The 22,611-nt window shown below is 45.8% G+C and overlaps 1 protein-coding gene across 1 annotated transcript in view; it reads right to left on the reverse strand.

Moving 5' to 3' along the window:
- Positions 1-405: 405 nt before the first annotated feature.
- The window catches only part of LOC142281044 (leukocyte cysteine proteinase inhibitor 1-like), a 49,520-nt gene continuing 27,314 nt past the window's right edge, over positions 406-22,611 (reverse strand). Inside the window, exon 3 of the mRNA XM_075332814.1 lies at positions 406-608. Within this exon, the coding sequence (XP_075188929.1) occupies positions 483-608 (126 nt within the window). The 3' untranslated portion in view covers positions 406-482. The remainder of the gene's footprint in view (positions 609-22,611) is intronic.

Consider the following 22,611-nt stretch of genomic DNA (forward strand, 5'->3'; position numbering starts at 1 on the left):
TGTATATACAGCAGGCTCAGTGTCTCCTATATGATATATACTGCAGCCGTCCTACTACTTGAGTCCCATAAACAGTACCTGAGCAGTGATAAATTTCCCACTTTGAAGAAATATAAAGAATTGTGCCTCTGTGTTCGGTACAACCCACTGCTGTGAGCAAAACTCATTCTGTATGGCCCAAAATGATGGTATGACCATCCATATGGCTCTCGATAGAAACAAGGTCCCGCTCTCCTGGTATAAAGTGCCACAAGTCAGATCAGAAAATTACAACTCTGTCATTCAGGTCAAAATTTCCTGCGATAGGAAAGGGTTAATCCTCCCTTATTGCCAGTGCCACACATCGGCTCTGCTACTTTCATCTTTATCATTAGGTCACAAATACAGACTCAGCCGAGAACGGAGAAGATGTATTTATTATTCTGCACATCCAGGTGGGATTTATGCCGAACTCCTCATATATTCAGCATTGGATACATCTTTTAAAAACTTGTGAGGGCGTCTGTCCTAGTTTTCCCGCCCTGCCAGCCCTTTAGCTGTGGGGCGCCTCCAGTATGAGGGAGAGGGACATATATTTTCAGGTGATAAAAGTGGCACCCAGTATCGACCTGCGGAGAGACAGACGGGGGCGTTACATGGGGAGCGGGGCTCGGTGCACGGACCGAAGATGTAACATAAACCCATAAAAACATGAAAGGTACACAAAATACAGACACCGGACCTCGAGGAACGGAAAATGTGAAACTATTACTGATATAAATTGTGTCATCAATTAGTCATCAGCGAAGAAAAACAAAATCATTTACCAACTGGGAGCACAGATAAAATCACCCCGAAAATCATCATTGCACCCCATAATGTGATCATTGTATATGACCCCACATATCTGTATGAGTCCGGACTAGTAATGGGCGCACTCGCAGAAAACTGGGACCAGAGGGTCCAACCGGATTTTTAAAAAAATCTGGTTCCGGGCCAGATTCCGGTCCCCATAAAAGTCTATAGGGAACGGAATCCGGCTATTAAAGATGGTGGTAGAAGGAATGGGGGGGATAGGAGCAAGTGCGCTGTACTTACTGAGTCTCCGTTGTGACTGTACAATGCTTCCAGGCTGCTCATTCATTTCTGGGGCTGCACATTATCCTTCATGCATATGCACTGCTTTCCCCGCCCCACCGGCGTCTGTGATTGGTTGCAGTCAGACACACCCCCACCCTGAGTGGTAGTGTGTCAGTTAAATGTTTCCAATCACAGACGTGTATAAAAATAAATAAAAAAATTGGCAATTGGCAAAATTGGTCCCCCCATATTATGATACCCAGCACAGATAAAGCCCATGGCTACAAGCTGCAGCCCACAGCCCTGCACTTATCTTGGCTGTGTACCAATATAAGAGGAACCGCATGCAGCTTTTTATTTTTTTTTAATTATTTAAATTAATAATTTAAAAAAACAAAGTTCGGTTCCCTCCAATTTTTTTACCCAGCCATGATAAAGCCCAGCAGCTGGGAGCTGGTATTCTCAGTCTCGGGAGACCCATGCTTATTGGGGCCCCCCAGCCTAAAAATAGAAGCCAACAGCCGACCAAGATTGTTGCATCCATTAAATGCGATAATCCCAGCACTTTACCAGACTCTTCCCAATTGACCTGGTGTGCTGGTAATTGGGGTAATAAAGGGTTAATAACTGGCCACAGCGGACACTAAGCCCTAAATTAGTAATGGGGAGGGTTTATGAGACCCCCATTACTAATCTGTACACAAACACCAAAAAAATTCTTTATTTGAAATAAAATTCAAAAAACCCCACCATCTTTCACCACTTTATTAACCCCAAAACATCCCAGCAGGTCCGACCTAATCAAAACAAGCTCCCACGACGATTACAGCTCTGCTACATCTGAACTGACAGCGCACAATCATGGAACATGATTGCACACTGTGAGCTGAGGAAGAGAATGAAAAAGCCGCAGCGATGAGCAGTGACCTCACTCAGGTTACTTGCGGTCACAGCTGGAGGTTCCCATGGTCCTTCACCTTTAACTATACCCATATTCACAGCAGACCTGCATCTCCTGGCAGAAAACCGCATTTTTTTTGCCAAGAGAAGTAGAGTTGGTGCTCAAATTTTTACACTATATTCTTGCACCCAATCTACACCTTCTGGATGCGGTTTTGATGTGGGTTTTTTTTTCCAGGCGGTGTAGGTTGGGTGCATGAATATAGTGTAAAATTTCCATCACCAAATTTGCATATCTTGGCCCAAGAATGAAAAAAAAAAAAAAGGTTTTCTGCCAGGAGGTGCAAATTTATTGCTGAATTCTGGTCCAGACATTTCAGCACCAAGTTTGCACGTCCTTGCAGAAAACTGCACCACAATTGAGTCAAAAGCTTTTTTTACATTTTTGAGCCAAAAGATGTAGATTTGCTGATGACATTTTTACACCATATTCATGTACCCAATCTACCCCTCTTGGCAAAAAATGCATCAAAACCACATGCGGTATGATGCGGTGAGGATGCACTTTTTTTTTATGAGGAGATGTAGAATGAGGTCACGGACTTTACTGAAGTCACGGTACCTATGGTCACAGGTGTAGAACTGTGAGAACCTACAGCTGTGACCCCAAATAACCAGTCTCTGCCTGAAGTCCGCAGCGGGCGGTCATGTTTCATGATCGTGCTCTGTGCATTCAGTAATATAGCAGAGCTGGAATCGTCATGGGATCTGGTATGGATTAAATCGGACCTGCAGGGGAGTTTTGTGGGTTAATACCGTGGTGAAAAAGGGTGTTTTATTGTATTTTATTTCACATAAAGGATTATTTCTGCAATTTTCGGTGTTTGTGTTTATTTAGTTACAGATTAGTAATCATGAGTCTCAATATTGTATTTGTTTATTTTTACTGAACGATAGACCCGCAGACAGCACCTGTGATTGGTTGCAAGCAGACGTCACACAGGGCGCGTCTGACTGCAACCAATCACAGATGCCGGTGGGTGGGTAAAGCAGTGTATATGGAATGAAGGTAATGAGCGACCCTTGAAGTGAACGAGCGGTTGCGGGAACAGTGCACAGCCACGATGGAGCCTCTGTAAGTATAAGCCACTCGCTTTATTCCTATTTTATTTATTTAATTCCCAAGTTGCTGGGCCCGGCACTTGGATACGTTGGAAACCGCACGAATCCAGACTTTTACTGTCTGGGTCTGCCCATCACTATTCCTGACATCCCATAATGTGATCAGTGTGTGACCCCACGTGTCTGTATGTATCCTGACATCCCATAATGTGATCAGTGTGTGACCCCACGTGTCTGTATGTATCCTGACAAACCATAATGTGATCAGTGTGACCCCACGTGTCTGTATGTGTCCTGACATCCCATAATGTGATCAGTGTGTGACCCCATGTGTCTGTATGTATCCTGACATCCCATAATGTGATCAGTGTGTGACCCCACGTGTCTGTATTTATCCTGACATCCCATAATGTGATCAGTGTGTGACCCCACGTGTCTGTATGTATCCTGACATCCCATAATGTGATCAGTGTGTGACCCCACGTGTCTGTATGTATCCTGACATCCCATAATGTGATCAGTGTGTGACCCCACGTGTCTGTATGTATCCTGACATCCCATAATGTGATCAGTGTGTGACCCCACGTGTCTGTATGTATCCTGACATCCCATAATGTGATCAGTGTGTGACCCCACGTGTCTGTATGTATCCTGACATCCCATAATGTGATCAGTGTGTGACCCCACGTGTCTGTATGTGTCCTGACATCCCATAATGTGATCAGTGTGTGACTCCACGTGTCTGTATGTGTCCTGACATCCCATAATGTGATCAGTGTGTGACCCCACGTGTCTGTGTGTGTCCTGACATCCCATAATGTGATCAGTGTGTGACTCCACGTGTCTGTATGTGTCCTGACATCCCATAATGTGATCAGTGTGTGACCCCACGTGTCTGTATGTATCCTGACATCCCATAATGTGATCAGTGTATGACTACACGTGTCTGTATGTATCCTGACATCCCATAATGTGATTAGTGTGTGACCCCCATGTGTCTGTATGTATCCTGACATCCCATAATGTGATCAGTGTGTGACCCCACGTGTCTGTATGTATCCTGATATCCCATAATATGATCAGTGTATGACTTCACGTGTCTGTATGTATCCTGACATCCCATAATGTGATCAGAGTGTGACCCCACGTGTCTGTATGTATCCTGACATCCCATAATGTGATCAGTGTGTGACCCCACGTGTCTGTATGTATCCTGACATCCCATAATGTGATCAGTGTGTGACCCCACGTGTCTGTATGTATCCTGACATCGCATAATGTGATCAGTGTGTGACCCCACGTGTCTGTATGTATCCTGACATCCCATAATGTGATCAGTGTGTGACCCCACGTGTCTGTATTTATCCTGACATCCCATAATGTGATCAGTGTGTGACCCCACGTGTCTGTATGTGTCCTGACATCCCATAATGTGATCAGTGTGTGACCCCACGTGTCTGTATGTATCCTGACATCCCATAATGTGATCAGTGTGTGACCCCACGTGTCTGTATTTATCCTGACATCCCATAATGTGATCAGTGTGTGACCCCACGTGTCTGTATGTATCCTGACATCCCATAATGTGATCAGTGTATGACTACACGTGTCTGTATGTATCCTGACATCCCATAATGTGATCAGTGTGTGACCCCCATGTGTCTGTATGTATCCTGACATCCCATAATGTGATCAGTGTGTGACCCCACGTGTCTGTATGTATCCTGATATCCCATAATATGATCAGTGTATGACTTCACGTGTCTGTATGTATCCTGACATCCCATAATGTGATCAGAGTGTGACCCCACGTGTCTGTATGTATCCTGACATCCCATAATGTGATCAGTGTGTGACCCCACGTGTCTGTATGTATCCTGACATCCCATAATGTGATCAGTGTGTGACCCCACGTGTCTGTATGTATCCTGACATCGCATAATGTGATCAGTGTGTGACCCCACGTGTCTGTATGTGTCCTGACATCCCATAATGTGATCAGTGTGTATGACCCCACGTGTCTGTATGTATCCTGACATCCCATAATGTGATCAGTGTGTGACCCCACGTGTCTGTATGTATCCTGACATCCCATAATGTGATCAGTGTGTGACCCCACGTGTCTGTATTTATCCTGACATCCCATAATGTGATCAGTGTGTGACCCCACGTGTCTGTATGTGTCCTGACATCCCATAATGTGATCAGTGTGTGACCCCACGTGTCTGTATGTATCCTGACATCCCATAATGTGATCAGTGTGTGACCCCACGTGTCTGTATTTATCCTGACATCCCATAATGTGATCAGTGTGTGACCCCACGTGTCTGTATGTATCCTGACATCGCATAATGTGATCAGTGTGTGACCCCACATGTCTGTATGTATCCTGACATCCCATAATGTGATCAGTGTGTGACCCCACGTGTCTGTATTTATCCTGACATCCCATAATGTGATCAGTGTGTGACCCCACGTGTCTGTATGTGTCCTGACATCCCATAATGTGATCAGTGTGTGACCCCACGTGTCTGTATGTATCCTGACATCCCATAATGTGATCAGTGTGTGACCCCACGTGTCTGTATGTATCCTGACAACCCATAATGTGATCAGTGTATGACCCCACGTGTCTGTGTGTGTCCTGACATCCCATAATGTGATCAGTGTGTGACTCCACGTGTCTGTATGTGTCCTGACATCCCATAATGTGATCAGTGTGTGACCCCACGTGTCTGTATGTATCCTGACATCCCATAATGTGATCAGTGTATGACTACACGTGTCTGTATGTATCCTGACATCCCATAATGTGATCAGTGTGTGACCCCCATGTGTCTGTATGTATCCTGACATCCCATAATGTGATCAGTGTGTGATCCCACGTGTCTGTATGTATCCTGATATCCCATAATATGATCAGTGTATGACTTCACGTGTCTGTATGTATCCTGACATCCCATAATGTGATCAGAGTGTGACCCCACGTGTCTGTATGTATCCTGACATCCCATAATGTGATCAGAGTGTGACCCCACGTGTCTGTATGTATCCTGACATCCCATAATGTGATCAGTGTGTGACCCCACGTGTCTGTATGTATCCTGACATCCCATAATGTGATCAGTGTGTGACCCCACGTGTCTGTATGTATCCTGACATCCCATAATGTGGTCAGTGTGTGACCCCACGTGTCTGTATGTATTCTGATATCCCATAATGTGGTCAGTGTGTGACCCCACGTGTCTGTATGTATTCTGATATCCCATAATGTGATCAGTGTGTGACCCCACATGTCTGTATGTATCCTGACATCCCATAATGTGGTCAGTGTGTGACCCCACGTGTCTGTATGTATTCTGATATCCCATAATGTGGTCAGTGTGTGACCCCACGTGTCTGTATGTATTCTGATATCCCATAATGTGATCAGTGTGTGACCCCACGTGTCTGTATGTATCCTGACATCCCATAATGTGGTCAGTGTGTGACCCCACGTGTCTGTATGTATCCTGACATCCCATAATGTGATCAGTGTGTGACCCCACGTGTCTGTATGTATCCTGACATCCCATAATGTGGTCAGTGTGTGACCCCACGTGTCTGTATGTATTCTGATATCCCATAATGTGGTCAGTGTGTGACCCCACGTGTCTGTATGTATTCTGATATCCCATAATGTGATCAGTGTGTGACCCCACATGTCTGTATGTATCCTGACATCCCATAATGTGGTCAGTGTATGACCCTACGTGTCTGTATGTATCCTGACATCTCATAATGTGATCAGTGTGTGACCCCACGTGTCTGTATGTATCCTGACATCCCATAATGTGATCAGTGTGCGACCCCACGTGTCTGTATGTATCCTGACATCTCATAATGTGATCAGTGTGTGACCCCACGTGTCTGTATGTATCCTGACATCCCATAATGTGATCAGTGTGTGACCCCACATGTCTGTATGTATCCTGACATCCCATAATGTGATCAGTGTGTGACCCCACATGTCTGTATGTATCCTGACATCTCATAATGTGATCAGTGTGTGACCCCACATGTCTGTATGTATCCTGACATCCCATAATGTGATCAGTGTGCGACCCCACGTGTCTGTATGTATCCTGACATCTCATAATGTGATCAGTGTGTGACCCCACGTGTCTGTATGTATCCTGACATCCCATAATGTGATCAGTGTGTGACCCCACATGTCTGTATGTATCCTGACATCCCATAATGTGATCAGTGTGTGACCCCACATGTCTGTATGTATCCTGACATCTCATAATGTGATCAGTGTGTGACCCCACATGTCTGTATATATCCTGACATCCCATAATGGGATCAGTGTGTGACCCCACGTGTCTGTATATATCCTGACATCCCATAATGTGATCAGTGTGTGACCCCAGTGTCTGTATGTATCCTGACATCCCATAATGTGATCAGTGTGTGACTCCACGTGTCTGTATGTATCCTGACATCCCATAATGTGATCAGTGTGTGACCCCAGTGTCTGTATGTATCCTGACATCCCATAATGTGATCAGTGTGTGACTCCACGTGTCTGTATGTATCCTGACATCCCATAATGTGATCAGTGTGTGACCCCCAGTGTCTGTATGTATCCTGACATCGCATAATGTGATCAGTGTATGACCCCACGTGTCTGTATGTATCCTGACATCCCATAATGTGATCAGTGTGTGACCCCACGTGTCTGTATGTATCCTGACATCCCATAATGTGATCAGTGTATGACCCCACGTGTCTGTATGTATCCTGACATCCCATAATGTGATCAGTGTGTGACTCCACGTGTCTGTATGTATCCTGACATCCCATAATGTGATCAGTGTGTGACCCCACGTGTCTGTATGTGTCCTGACATCCCATAATGTGATCAGTGTGTGACCCCACGTGTCTGTATGTATCCTGACATCTCATAATGTGATCAGTGTGTGACTCCACGTGTCTGTATGTATCCTGACATCCCATAATGTGATCAGTGTGTGACTCCACGTGTCTGTATGTATCCTGACATCCCATAATGTGATCAGTGTGTGACCCCACGTGTCTGTATGTATCCTGACATCCCATAATGTGATCAGCGTGTGACCCCACGTGTCTGTATGTGTCCTGACATCCCATAATGTGATCAGTGTGTGACCCCACATGTCTGTATGTATCCTGACATCCCATAATGTGATCAGTGTGTGACTCCACGTGTCTGTATGTATCCTGACATCCCATAATGTGATCAGTGTGTGACCCCACGTGTCTGTATGTGTCCTGACATCCCATAATGTGATCAGTGTGTGACCCCACGTGTCTGTATGTATCCTGACATCCCATAATGTGATCAGTGTCTAACCCCACGTGTCTGTATGTATCCTGACATCCCATAATGTGATCAGTGTCTAACCCCACGTGTCTGTATGTATCCTGACATCTCATAATGTGATCAGTGTGTGACTCCACGTGTCTGTATGTATCCTGACATCCCATAATGTGATCAGTGTGTGACCCCACGTGTCTGTATATATCCTGACATCCCATAATGTGATCAGTGTGTGACCCCAGTGTCTGTATGTATCCTGACATCCCATAATGTGATCAGTGTGTGACTCCACGTGTCTGTATGTATCCTGACATCCCATAATGTGATCAGTGTGTGACCCCAGTGTCTGTATGTATCCTGACATCCCATAATGTGATCAGTGTGTGACTCCACGTGTCTGTATGTATCCTGACATCCCATAATGTGATCAGTGTGTGACCCCCAGTGTCTGTATGTATCCTGACATCCCATAATGTGATCAGTGTGTGACCCCACGTGTCTGTATGTATCCTGACATCCCATAATGTGATCAGTGTATGACCCCACGTGTCTGTATGTATCCTGACATCCCATAATGTGATCAGTGTGTGACTCCACGTGTCTGTATGTATCCTGACATCCCATAATGTGATCAGTGTGTGACCCCACGTGTCTGTATGTGTCCTGACATCCCATAATGTGATCAGTGTGTGACCCCACGTGTCTGTATGTATCCTGACATCTCATAATGTGATCAGTGTGTGACCCCACGTGTCTGTATGTATCCTGACATCCCATAATGTGATCAGTGTGTGACCCCACGTGTCCGTATGTATCCTGACATCCCATAATGTGATCAGTGTATGACCCCACGTGTCTGTATGTATCCTGACATCCCATAATGTGATCAGTGTGTGACCCCACGTGTCTGTATGTATCCTGACATCCCATAATGTGATCAGTGTGTGACCCCACGTGTCTGTATGTATCCTGACATCTCATAATGTGATCAGTGTGTGACCCCATGTGTCTGTATGTATCCTGACATCCCATAATGTGATCAGTGTGTGACTCCACGTGTCTGTATGTATCCTGACATCCCATAATGTGATCAGTGTGTGACCCCACGTGTCTGTATGTGTCCTGACATCCCATAATGTGATCAGTGTGTGACCCCACGTGTCTGTATGTATCCTGACATCTCATAATGTGATCAGTGTGTGACTCCACGTGTCTGTATGTATCCTGACATCCCATAATGTGATCAGTGTGTGACCCCACATGTCTGTATGTATCCTGACATCCCATAATGTGATCAGTGTGTGACTCCACGTGTCTGTATGTATCCTGACATCCCATAATGTGATCAGTGTGTGACCCCACGTGTCTGTATGTGTCCTGACATCCCATAATGTGATCAGTGTGTGACCCCACGTGTCTGTATGTATCCTGACATCCCATAATGTGATCAGTGTCTAACCCCACGTGTCTGTATGTATCCTGACATCCCATAATGTGATCAGTGTCTAACCCCACGTGTCTGTATGTATCCTGACATCTCATAATGTGATCAGTGTGTGACTCCACGTGTCTGTATGTATCCTGACATCCCATAATGTGATCAGTGTGTGACCCCACGTGTCTGTATATATCCTGACATCCCATAATGTGATCAGTGTGTGACCCCAGTGTCTGTATGTATCCTGACATCCCATAATGTGATCAGTGTGTGACTCCACGTGTCTGTATGTATCCTGACATCCCATAATGTGATCAGTGTGTGACCCCAGTGTCTGTATGTATCCTGACATCCCATAATGTGATCAGTGTGTGACTCCACGTGTCTGTATGTATCCTGACATCCCATAATGTGATCAGTGTGTGACCCCCAGTGTCTGTATGTATCCTGACATCCCATAATGTGATCAGTGTGTGACCCCACGTGTCTGTATGTATCCTGACATCCCATAATGTGATCAGTGTATGACCCCACGTGTCTGTATGTATCCTGACATCTCATAATGTGATCAGTGTGTGACCCCACGTGTCTGTATGTATCCTGACATCCCATAATGTGATCAGTGTGTGACCCCACGTGTCCGTATGTATCCTGACATCCCATAATGTGATCAGTGTATGACCCCACGTGTCTGTATGTATCCTGACATCCCATAATGTGATCAGTGTGTGACCCCACGTGTCTGTATGTATCCTGACATCCCATAATGTGATCAGTGTGTGACCCCACGTGTCTGTATGTATCCTGACATCCCATAATGTGATCAGTGTGTGACTCCACGTGTCTGTATGTATCCTGACATCCCATAATGTGATCAGTGTGTGACCCCAGTGTCTGTATGTATCCTGACATCCCATAATGTGATCAGTGTGTGACCCCACATGTCTGTATGTATCCTGACATCCCATAATGTGATCAGTGTGTGACTCCACGTGTCTGTATGTATCCTGACATCCCATAATGTGATCAGTGTGTGACTCCACGTGTCTGTATGTATCCTGACATCCCATAATGTGATCAGTGTGTGACCCCCAGTGTCTGTATGTATCCTGACATCGCATAATGTGATCAGTGTGTGACTCCACGTGTCTGTATGTATCCTGACATCCCATAATGTGATCAGTGTGTGACCCCACGTGTCTGTATGTATCCTGACATCCCATAATGTGATCAGTGTGTGACTCCACGTGTCTGTATGTATCCTGACATCCCATAATGTGATCAGTGTGTGACCCCAGTGTCTGTATGTATCCTGACATCCCATAATGTGATCAGTGTGTGACCCCACATGTCTGTATGTATCCTGACATCCCATAATGTGATCAGTGTGTGACTCCACGTGTCTGTATGTATCCTGACATCCCATAATGTGATCAGTGTGTGACTCCACGTGTCTGTATGTATCCTGACATCCCATAATGTGATCAGTGTGTGACCCCCAGTGTCTGTATGTATCCTGACATCCCATAATGTGATCAGTGTATGACCCCACGTGTCTGTATGTATCCTGACATCCCATAATGTGACCAGTGTGTGACCCCACGTGTCTGTATGTATCCTGACATCGCATAATGTGATCAGTGTGTGACTCCACGTGTCTGTATGTATCCTGACAAACCATAATGTGATCAGTGTGTAACCCCATGTGTCTGTATGTATCCTGACATCCCATAATGTTATCAGTGTGTGACCCCACGTGTCTGTATGTATCCTGACATCCCATAATGTTATCAGTGTGTGACCCCACGTGTCTGTATGTATCCTGACATCCCATAATGTGATCAGTGTGTGACCCCACGTGTCTGTATGTATCCTGACATCCCATAATGTGATCAGTGTGTGACCCCACGTGTCTCTATGTATCCTGACATCCCATAATGTGATCAGTGTGTGACCCCACATGTCTGTATGTATCCTGACATCCCATAATGTGATCAGAGTATGACCCCATGTGTGTGTATGTATCCTGACATCCCATAATGTGATCAGTGTGTGACCCCACATGTCTGTATGTATCCTGACATCCCATAATGTGATCAGTGTGTGACCCCATGTGTCTGTATGTATCCTGACATCCCATAATGTGATCAGTGTGTGACTCCACGTGTCTGTATGTATCCTGACATCCCATAATGTGATCAGTGTGTATGACCCCACGTGTCTGTATGTATCCTGACATCCCATAATGTGATCAGTGTATGACCCCACGTGTCTGTATGTATCCTGACATCCCATAATGTGATCAGTGTGTGACCCCACGTGTCTGTATGTATCCTGACATCCCATAATGTGATCAGTGTGTGACTCCACGTGTCTGTATGTATCCTGACATCCCATAATGTGATCAGTGTGTGACCCCACGTGTCTGTATGTATCCTGACATCCCATAATGTGATCAGTGTGTGACCCCACGTGTCTGTATGTATCCTGACATCCCATAATGTAATCAGTGTATGACCCCACGTGTCTGTATGTGTCCTGACATCCCATAATGTGATCAGTGTGTGACCCCACGTGTCTGTATGTATCCTGACATCCCATAATGTGATCAGTGTGTTACCCCACGTGTCTGTATGTATCCTGACACCCCATAATGTGATCAGTGTGTGACCCCACGTGTCTGTATGTATCCTGACATCCCATAATGTGGTCAGTGTGTGACCCCACGTGTCTGTATGTATCCTGACATCCCATAATGTGATCAGTGTGTGACCCCAGGTGTCTGTATGTATCCTGACATCCCATAATGTGATCAGTGTGTGACCCCACGTGTCTGTATGTATCCTGACATCCCATAATGTGATCAGTGTATAACCCCACGTGTCTGTATGTGTCCTGACATCCCATAATGTGATCAGTGTGTGACCCCAGGTGTCTGTATGTATCCTGACATCCCATAATGTGATCAGTGTGTGACCCCACGTGTCTGTATGTATCCTGACATCCCATAATGTGATCAGTGTATAACCCCACGTGTCTGTATGTATCCTGACATCCCATAATGTGATCAGTGTGTGACCCCACGTGTCTGTATGTATCCTGACATCCCATAATGTGATCAGTGTGTGACCCCACGTGTCTGTATGTATCCTGACATCCCATAATGTGATCAGTGTGTGACCCCACGTGTCTGTATGTATCCTGACATCCCATAATGTGATCAGTGTATAACCCCACGTGTCTGTATGTATCCTGACATCCCATAATGTGATCAGTGTGTGACCCCACGTGTCTGTATGTATCCTGACATCCCATAATGTGATCAGTGTGTGACCCCACGTGTCTGTATGTATCCTGACATCCCATAATGTGATCAGTGTGTGACCCCGCGTGTCTGTATGTATCCTGACATCCCATAATGTGATCAGTGTGTGACTCCACGTGTCTGTATGTATACTGACAACTCATAATAGGATCAGTGTGTGACCCCACGTGTGTGTATGTATCCTGACATCCAATAATGTGATCAGTGTATGACTCCACGTGTCTGTATGTATCCTGACATCCCATAATGTGATCAGTGTGTGACCCCAGGTGTCTGTATGTATCCTGACATCCCATAATGTGATCAGTGTGTGACCCCACGTGTCTGTATGTATCCTGACATCCCATAATGTGATCAGTGTATAACCCCACGTGTCTGTATGTATCCTGACATCCCATAATGTGATCAGTGTGTGACCCCACGTGTCTGTATGTATCCTGACATCCCATAATGTGATCAGTGTGTGACCCCACGTGTCTGTATGTATCCTGACATCCCATAATGTGATCAGTGTGTGACCCCACGTGTCTGTATGTATCCTGACATCCCATAATGTGATCAGTGTATAACCCCACGTGTCTGTATGTATCCTGACATCCCATAATGTGATCAGTGTGTGACCCCACGTGTCTGTATGTATCCTGACATCCCATAATGTGATCAGTGTGTGACCCCACGTGTCTGTATGTATCCTGACATCCCATAATGTGATCAGTGTGTGACCCCGCGTGTCTGTATGTATCCTGACATCCCATAATGTGATCAGTGTGTGACTCCACGTGTCTGTATGTATACTGACAACTCATAATAGGATCAGTGTGTGACCCCACGTGTGTGTATGTATCCTGACATCCCATAATGTGATCAGTGTATGACTCCACGTGTCTGTATGTATCCTGACATCCCATAATGTGATCAGTGTGTGACTCCACGTGTCTGTATGTGTCCTGACATCCCATAATGTGGTCAGTGTGTGACCCCACGTGTCTGTATGTATCCTGACATCCCATAATGTGATCAGTGTGTGACTCCACGTGTCTGTATGTGTCCTGACATCCCATAATGTGGTCAGTGTGTGACCCCACGTGTCTGTATGTATCCTGACATCCCATAATGTGATCAGTGTATGACCCCACGTGTCTGTATGTATCCTGACATCCCATAATGTGATCAGTGTGTGACTCCACGTGTCTGTATGTATCCTGACATCCCATAATGTGATCAGTGTGTGACTCCACGTGTCTGTATGTATCCTGACATCCCATAATGTGATCAGTGTATGACCCCACGTGTCTGTATATATCGTGATATCCCATAATGTGATCAGTGTGTGACCCCACGTGTCTGTATGTATCCTGACATCCCATAATGTGATCAGTGTGTGACCCCACGTGTCTGTATGTGTCCTGACAACCCATAATGTGATCAGTGTGTGACCCCACGTGTCTGTATGTATCCTTACATCCCATAATGTGATCAGTGTGTGACCCCACGGGTCTGTATGTATCCTGACATCCCATAATGTGATCAGTGTGTGACCCCACGTGTCTGTATGTATCCTTACATCCCATAATGTGATCAGTGTGTGACCCCACGTCTCTGTATGTATCCTGACAACCCATAATGTGATCAGTGTATGACCCCACGTGTCTGTATGTATCCTGACATCCCATAATGTGATCAGTGTGTGACCCCACGTGTCTGTATGTATCCTGACATCCCATAATGGGATCAGTGTGTGACCCCACGTGTCTGTATGTATCCGGACATCCCATAATGTGATCAGTGTGTGACCCCACGTGTCTGTATGTATCCTGACATCCCATAATGTGATCAGTGTGTGACCCCACGTGTCTGTATGTATCCTGACATCCCATAATGTGATCAGTGTGTGACCCCACGTGTCTGTATGTATCCTGACATCCCATAATGTGATCAGTGTATGATCCCACGTGTCTGTATGTATCCTGACATCCCATAATGTGATCAGTGTATGACCCCACGTGTCTGTATGTATCCTGACATCCCATAATCTGATCAGTGTGTGACTCCACGTGTCTGTATGTATACTGACAACTCATAATAGGATCAGTGTGTGACCAAACGTGTCTGTATGTATCCTGACATCCCATAATGTGATCAGTGTGTGACCCCACGTGTGTGTATGTATCCTGACATCCCATAATGTGATCAGTGTGTGACTCCACGTGTCTGTATGTATCCTGACATCCCATAATGTGATCAGTGTGTGACCCCACGTGTCTGTATGTGTCCTGACATCCTATAATATGATCAGTGTGTGACCCCACGTGTCTGTATGTATCCTGACATCCCATAATGTGATCAGTGTGTGACCCCACGTGCCTGTATGTATCCTGACATCCCATAATGTGATCAGTGTGTGACCCCACTTGTCTGTATGTATCCTGACAACCCATAATGTGATCAGTGTGACCCCACGTGTCTGTATGTATCCTGACATCCCATAATGTGATCAGTGTGTGACCCCATGTGTCTGTATGTATCCTGACAACCCATAATGTGATCAGTGTGACCCCACGTGTCTGTATGTATCCTGACATCCCATAATGTGATCAGTGTGTGACTCCACGTGTCTGTATGTATCCTGACATCCCATAATGTGATCAGTGTGTGACCCCACGTGTCTGTATATATCCTGACATCCCATAATGTGATCAGTGTGTGACCCCCAGTGTCTGTATGTATCCTGACATCGCATAATGTGATCAGTGTATGACCCCACGTGTCTGTATGTATCCTGACATCCCATAATGTGATCAGTGTGTGACTCCACGTGTCTGTATGTATCCTGACATCCCATAATGTGATCAGTGTGTGACCCCACGTGTCTGTATGTGTCCTGACATCCCATAATGTGATCAGTGTGTGACCCCACGTGTCCGTATGTATCCTGACATCCCATAATGTGATCAGTGTATGACCCCACGTGTCTGTATGTATCCTGACATCCCATAATGTGATCAGTGTGTGACTCCACGTGTCTGTATGTATCCTGACATCCCATAATGTGATCAGTGTGTGACTCCACGTGTCTGTATGTATCCTGACATCCCATAATGTGATCAGTGTGTGACTCCACGTGTCTGTATGTATCCTGACATCTCATAATGTGATCAGTGTGTGACTCCACGTGTCTGTATGTATCCTGACATCCCATAATGTGATCAGTGTGTGACCCCACGTGTCCGTATGTATCCTGACATCCCATAATGTGATCAGTGTATGACCCCACGTGTCTGTATGTATCCTGACATCCCATAATGTGATCAGTGTGTGACTCCACGTGTCTGTATGTATCCTGACATCCCATAATGTGATCAGTGTGTGACTCCACGTGTCTGTATGTATCCTGACATCCCATAATGTGATCAGTGTGTGACCCCCAGAGTCTGTATGTGTCCTGACATCGCATAATGTGATCAGTGTGTGACCCCACGTGTCTGTATGTATCCTGACATCCCATAATGTGATCAGTGTGTGACCCCCAGAGTCTGTATGTGTCCTGACATCGCATAATGTGATCAGTGTGTGACCCCACGTGTCTGTATGTATCCTGACATCGCATAATGTGATCAGTGTGTGACCCCACGTGTCTGTATGTATCCTGACATCCCATAATGTGATCAGTGTGTGACTCCACGTGTCTGTATGTATCCTGACATCGCATAATGTGATCAGTGTGTGACTCCACGTGTCTGTATGTATCCTGACATCCCATAATGTGATCAGTGTGTGACCCCACATGTCTGTATGTATCCTGACATCCCATAATGTGATCAGTGTGTGACCCCACGTGTCTGTATGTATCCTGACATCCCATAATGTGATCAGTGTGTGACCCCACGTGTCTGTATGTATCCTGACATCCCATAATGTGATCAGTGTGTGACCCCACGTGTCTGTATGTATCCTGACATCCCATAATGTGATCAGTGTGTGACCCCACGTGTCTGTATGTATCCTGACATCCCATAATGTGATCAGTGTATGACCCCACGTGTCTGTATGTATCCTGACATCCCATAATGTGATCAGTGTGTGACCCCACATGTCTGTATGTATCCTGACATCCCATAATGTGATCAGTGTGTGACCCCATGTGTCTGTATGTATCCTGACATCCCATAATGTGATCAGTGTGTGACTCCACGTGTCTGTATGTATCCTGACATCCCATAATGTGATCAGTGTGTATGACCCCACGTGTCTGTATGTATCCTGACATCCCATAATGTGATCAGTGTATGACCCCACGTGTCTGTATGTATCCTGACATCCAATAATGTGATCAGTGTGTGACCCCACGTGACTGTATGTATCCTGACATCCCATAATGTGATCAGTGTGTGACCCCACGTGTCTGTATGTATCCTGACATCCCATAATGTGATCAGTGTGTGACCCCACATGTCTGTATGTATCCTGACATCCCATAATGTGATCAGTGTATGACCCCACGTGTCTGTATGTGTCCTGACATCCCATAATGTGATCAGTGTGTGACCCCACGTGTCTGTATGTATCCTGACATCCCATAATGTGATCAGTGTGTGACCCCACGTGTCTGTATGTATCCTGACATCCCATAATGTGATCAGTGTGTGACCCCACGTGTCTGTATGTATCCTGACACCCCATAATGTGATCAGTGTATGACCCGACGTGTCTGTATGTATCCTGACATCCCATAATGTGATCAGTGTATGACCCCACGTGTCTGTATGTGTCCTGACATCCCATAATGTGATCAGTGTGTGACCCCACGTGTCTGTATGTATCCTGACATCCCATAATGTGGTCAGTGTGTGACCCCACGTGTCTGTATGTATCCTGACATCCCATAATGTGATCAGTGTGTGACCCCAGGTGTCTGTATGTATCCTGACATCCCATAATGTGATCAGTGTGTGACCCCACGTGTCTGTATGTATCCTGACATCCCATAATGTGATCAGTGTATAACCCCACGTGTCTGTATGTGTCCTGACATCCCATAATGTGATCAGTGTTTGATCCCAGGTGTCTGTATGTATCCTGACATCCCATAATGTGATCAGTGTGTGACCCCACGTGTCTGTATGTATCCTGACATCCCATAATGTGATCAGTGTATAACCCCACGTGTCTGTATGTATCCTGACATCCCATAATGTGATCAGTGTGTGACCCCACGTGTCTGTATGTATCCTGACATCCCATAATGTGATCAGTGTGTGACCCCACGTGTCTGTATGTATTCTGACATCCCATAATGTGATCAGTGTGTGACCCCACGTGTCTGTATGTATCCTGACATCCCATAATGTGATCAGTGTATAACCCCACGTGTCTGTATGTATCCTGACATCCCATAATGTGATCAGTGTGTGACCCCACCTGTCTGTATGTATCCTGACATCCCATAATGTGATCAGTGTGTGACCCCACATGTCTGTATGTATCCTGACATCCCATAATGTGATCAGTGTGTGACCCCGCGTGTCTGTATGTATCCTGACATCCCATAATGTGATCAGTGTGTATGACCCCACGTGTCTGTATGTATCCTGACATCCCATAATGTGATCAGTGTGTGACCCCGTGTGTCTGTATGTATCCTGACATCCCATAATGTGATCAGTGTGTATGACCCCACGTGTCTGTATGTATCCTGACATCCCATAATGTGATCAGTGTGTGACTCCACGTGTCTGTATGTGTCCTGACATCCCATAATGTGGTCAGTGTGTGACCCCACGTGTCTGTATGTATCCTGACATCCCATAATGTGATCAGTGTGTAACCCCACGTGTCTGTATGTATCCTGACATCCCATAATGTGATCAGTGTGTGACCCCACATGTCTGTATGTATCCTGACATCCCATAATGTGATCAGTGTGTGACCCCATGTGTCTGTATGTATCCTGACATCCCATAATGTGATCAGTGTGTGACTCCACGTGTCTGCACGTATCCTGACAACCCATAATGTGATCAGTGTGTGACCCCACGTGTCTGTATGTATCCTGACATCCCATAATGTGATCAGTGTGTGACCCCACGTTTCTGTATGTATCCTGACAACCCATAATGTGATCAGTGTGTGACCCCACGTGTCTGTATGTATCATGACATCCCATAATGTGATCAGTGTGTGACTCCACGTGTCTGTATGTATCCTGACATCCCATAATGTGATCAGTGTGTGACCCCACGTGTCTGTATGTATCCTGACATCCCATAATGTGATCAGTGTATGACCCCACGTGTCTGTATGTATCCTGACATCCCATAATGTGATCAGTGTGTGACCCCACGTGTCTGTATGTATCCTGACATCCCATAATGTGATCAGTGTGTGACCCCACGTGTCTGTATGTATCCTTACATCCCATAATGTGATCAGTGTGTGACCCCACGTGTCTGTATGTATCCTGACATCCCATAATGTGATCAGTGTGACCCCACGTGTCTGTATGTATCCTGACATCCCATAATGTGATCAGTGTGTGACCCCACGTGTCTGTATGTATCCTGACATCCCATAATGTGATCAGTGTGTGACCCCACGTGTCTGTATGTATCCTGACATCCCATAATGTGATCAGTGTGTGACCCCACGTGTCTGTATGTATCCTGACAACCCATAATGTGATCAGTGTGTGACCCCACGTGTCTGTATGTATCCTGACATCCCATAATGTGATCAGTGTGTAACCCCACGTGTCTGTATGTATCCTGACATCCCATAATGTGATCAGTGTATGACCCCACGTGTCTGTATGTATCCTGACATCCCATAATGTGATCAGTGTGTGACCCCACGTGTCTGTATGTATCCTGACATCCCATAATGTGATCAGTGTGTGACCCCACGTGTCTGTATGTATCCTGACATCCCATAATGTGATCAGTGTGTGACCCTACGTGTCTGTATGTATCCTGACATCCCATAATGTGATCAGTGTGTGACCCCATGTGTCTGTATGTATCCTGACATCCCATAATGTGATCAGTGTGTGACCCCACGTGTCTGTATGTATCCTGACATCCCATAATGTGATCAGTGTGTGACCCCACGTGTCTGTATGTATCCTGACATCCCATAATGTGATCAGTGTGTGACTCCACGTGTCTGCATGTATCCTGACAACCCATAATGTGATCAGTGTGTGACCCCACGTGTCTGTATGTATCCTGACATCCCATAATGTGATCAGTGTGTGACCCCACGTGTCTGTATGTATCCTGACATCCCATAATGTGATCAGTGTGTGACCCCACGTGTCTGTATGTATCCTGACATCCCATAATGTGATCAGTGTGTGACTCCACGTGTCTGTATGTATCCTGACATCCCATAATGTGATCAGTGTGTGACCCCACGTGTCTGTATGTATCCTGACATCCCATAATGTGGTCAGTGTGTGACCCCACGTGTCTGTATGTATCCTGACATCCCATAATGTGATCAGTGTGTGACCCCACGTGTCTGTATGTGTCCTGACATCCCATAATGTGATCAGTGTGTGACCCCACATGTCTGTATGTATCCTGACATCCCATAATGTGATCAGTGTGTGACCCCATGTGTCTGTATGTATCCTGACATCCCATAATGTGATCAATGTGTGACCCCACGTGTCTGTATGTATCCTGACATCCCATAATGTGATCAATGTGTGACCCCACGTGTCTGTATGTATCCTGACAACCCATAATGTGATCAGTGTGTGACCCCATGTGTCTGTATGTATCCTGACATCCCATAATGTGATCAGTGTGTGACCCCACGTGTCTGTATGTATCCTGACAACCCATAATGTGATCAGTGTGTGACCCCACGTGTCTGTATGTGTCCTGACATCCCATAATATGATCAGTGTGTAACCCCACGTGTCTGTATGTATCCTGACATCCCATAATGTGATCAGTGTGTGACCCCACGTGTCTGTATGTGTCCTGACATCCCATAATATGATCAGTGTGTGACCCCACGTGTCTGTATGTATCCTGACATCCCATAATGTGATCAGTGTGTGACCCCACGTGTCTGTATGTGTCCTGACATCCCATAATATGATCAGTGTGTATGACCCCACGTGTCTGTATGTATCCTGACAACGCATAATGTGATCAGTGTATGACCCCACGTGTCTGTATGTATCCTGACATCCCATAATGTGATCAGTGTGTGACCCCACGTGTCTGTATGTATCCTGACATCCCATAATGTGATCAGTGTGTGACCCCACGTGTCTGTATGTATCCTGACATCCCATAATGTGATCAGTGTGTGACCCCACGTGTCTGTATGTGTCCTGACATCCCATAATATGATCAGTGTGTGACCCCACGTGTCTGTATGTATCCTGACATCCCATAATGTGATCAGTGTGTGACCCCACGTGTCTGTATGTATCCTGACATCCCATAATGTGATCAGTGTATAACCCCACGTGTCTGTATGTATCCTGACATCCCATAATGTGATCAGTGTGTGACCCCACGTGTCTGCATGTATCCTGACAACCCATAATGTGATCAGTGTGTGACCCCACGTGTCTGTATGTATCCTGACATCCCATAATGTGATCAGTGTGTGACCCCACGTGTCTGTATGTATCCTGACATCCCATATTGTGATCAGTGTGTGACCCCACGTGTCTGTATGTATCCTGACATCCCATAATGTGATCAGTGTGTGACCCCACGTGTCTGTATGTATCCTGACATCCCATAATGTGATCAGTGTGTGACCCCACGTGTCTGTATGTATCCTGACATCCCATAATGTGATCAGTGTGTGACCCCACGTGTCTGTATGTATCCTGACATCCCATAATGTGATCAGTGTATAACCCCACGTGTCTGTATGTATCCTGACATCCCATAATGTGATCAGTGTGTGACCCCACCTGTCTGTATGTATCCTGACATCCCATAATGTGATCAGTGTGTGACCCCACATGTCTGTATGTATCCTGACATCCCATAATGTGATCAGTGTGTGACCCCGCGTGTCTGTATGTATCCTGACATCCCATAATGTGATCAGTGTGTATGACCCCACGTGTCTGTATGTATCCTGACATCCCATAATGTGATCAGTGTGTGACCCCGTGTGTCTGTATGTATCCTGACATCCCATAATGTGATCAGTGTGTATGACCCCACGTGTCTGTATGTATCCTGACATCCCATAATGTGATCAGTGTGTGACTCCACGTGTCTGTATGTGTCCTGACATCCCATAATGTGGTCAGTGTGTGACCCCACGTGTCTGTATGTATCCTGACATCCCATAATGTGATCAGTGTGTAACCCCACGTGTCTGTATGTATCCTGACATCCCATAATGTGATCAGTGTGTGACCCCACATGTCTGTATGTATCCTGA

Source organism: Anomaloglossus baeobatrachus, chromosome 2 (assembly GCF_048569485.1).
Source record: "Anomaloglossus baeobatrachus isolate aAnoBae1 chromosome 2, aAnoBae1.hap1, whole genome shotgun sequence".
Lineage (NCBI taxonomy): Eukaryota > Metazoa > Chordata > Amphibia > Anura > Aromobatidae > Anomaloglossus > Anomaloglossus baeobatrachus.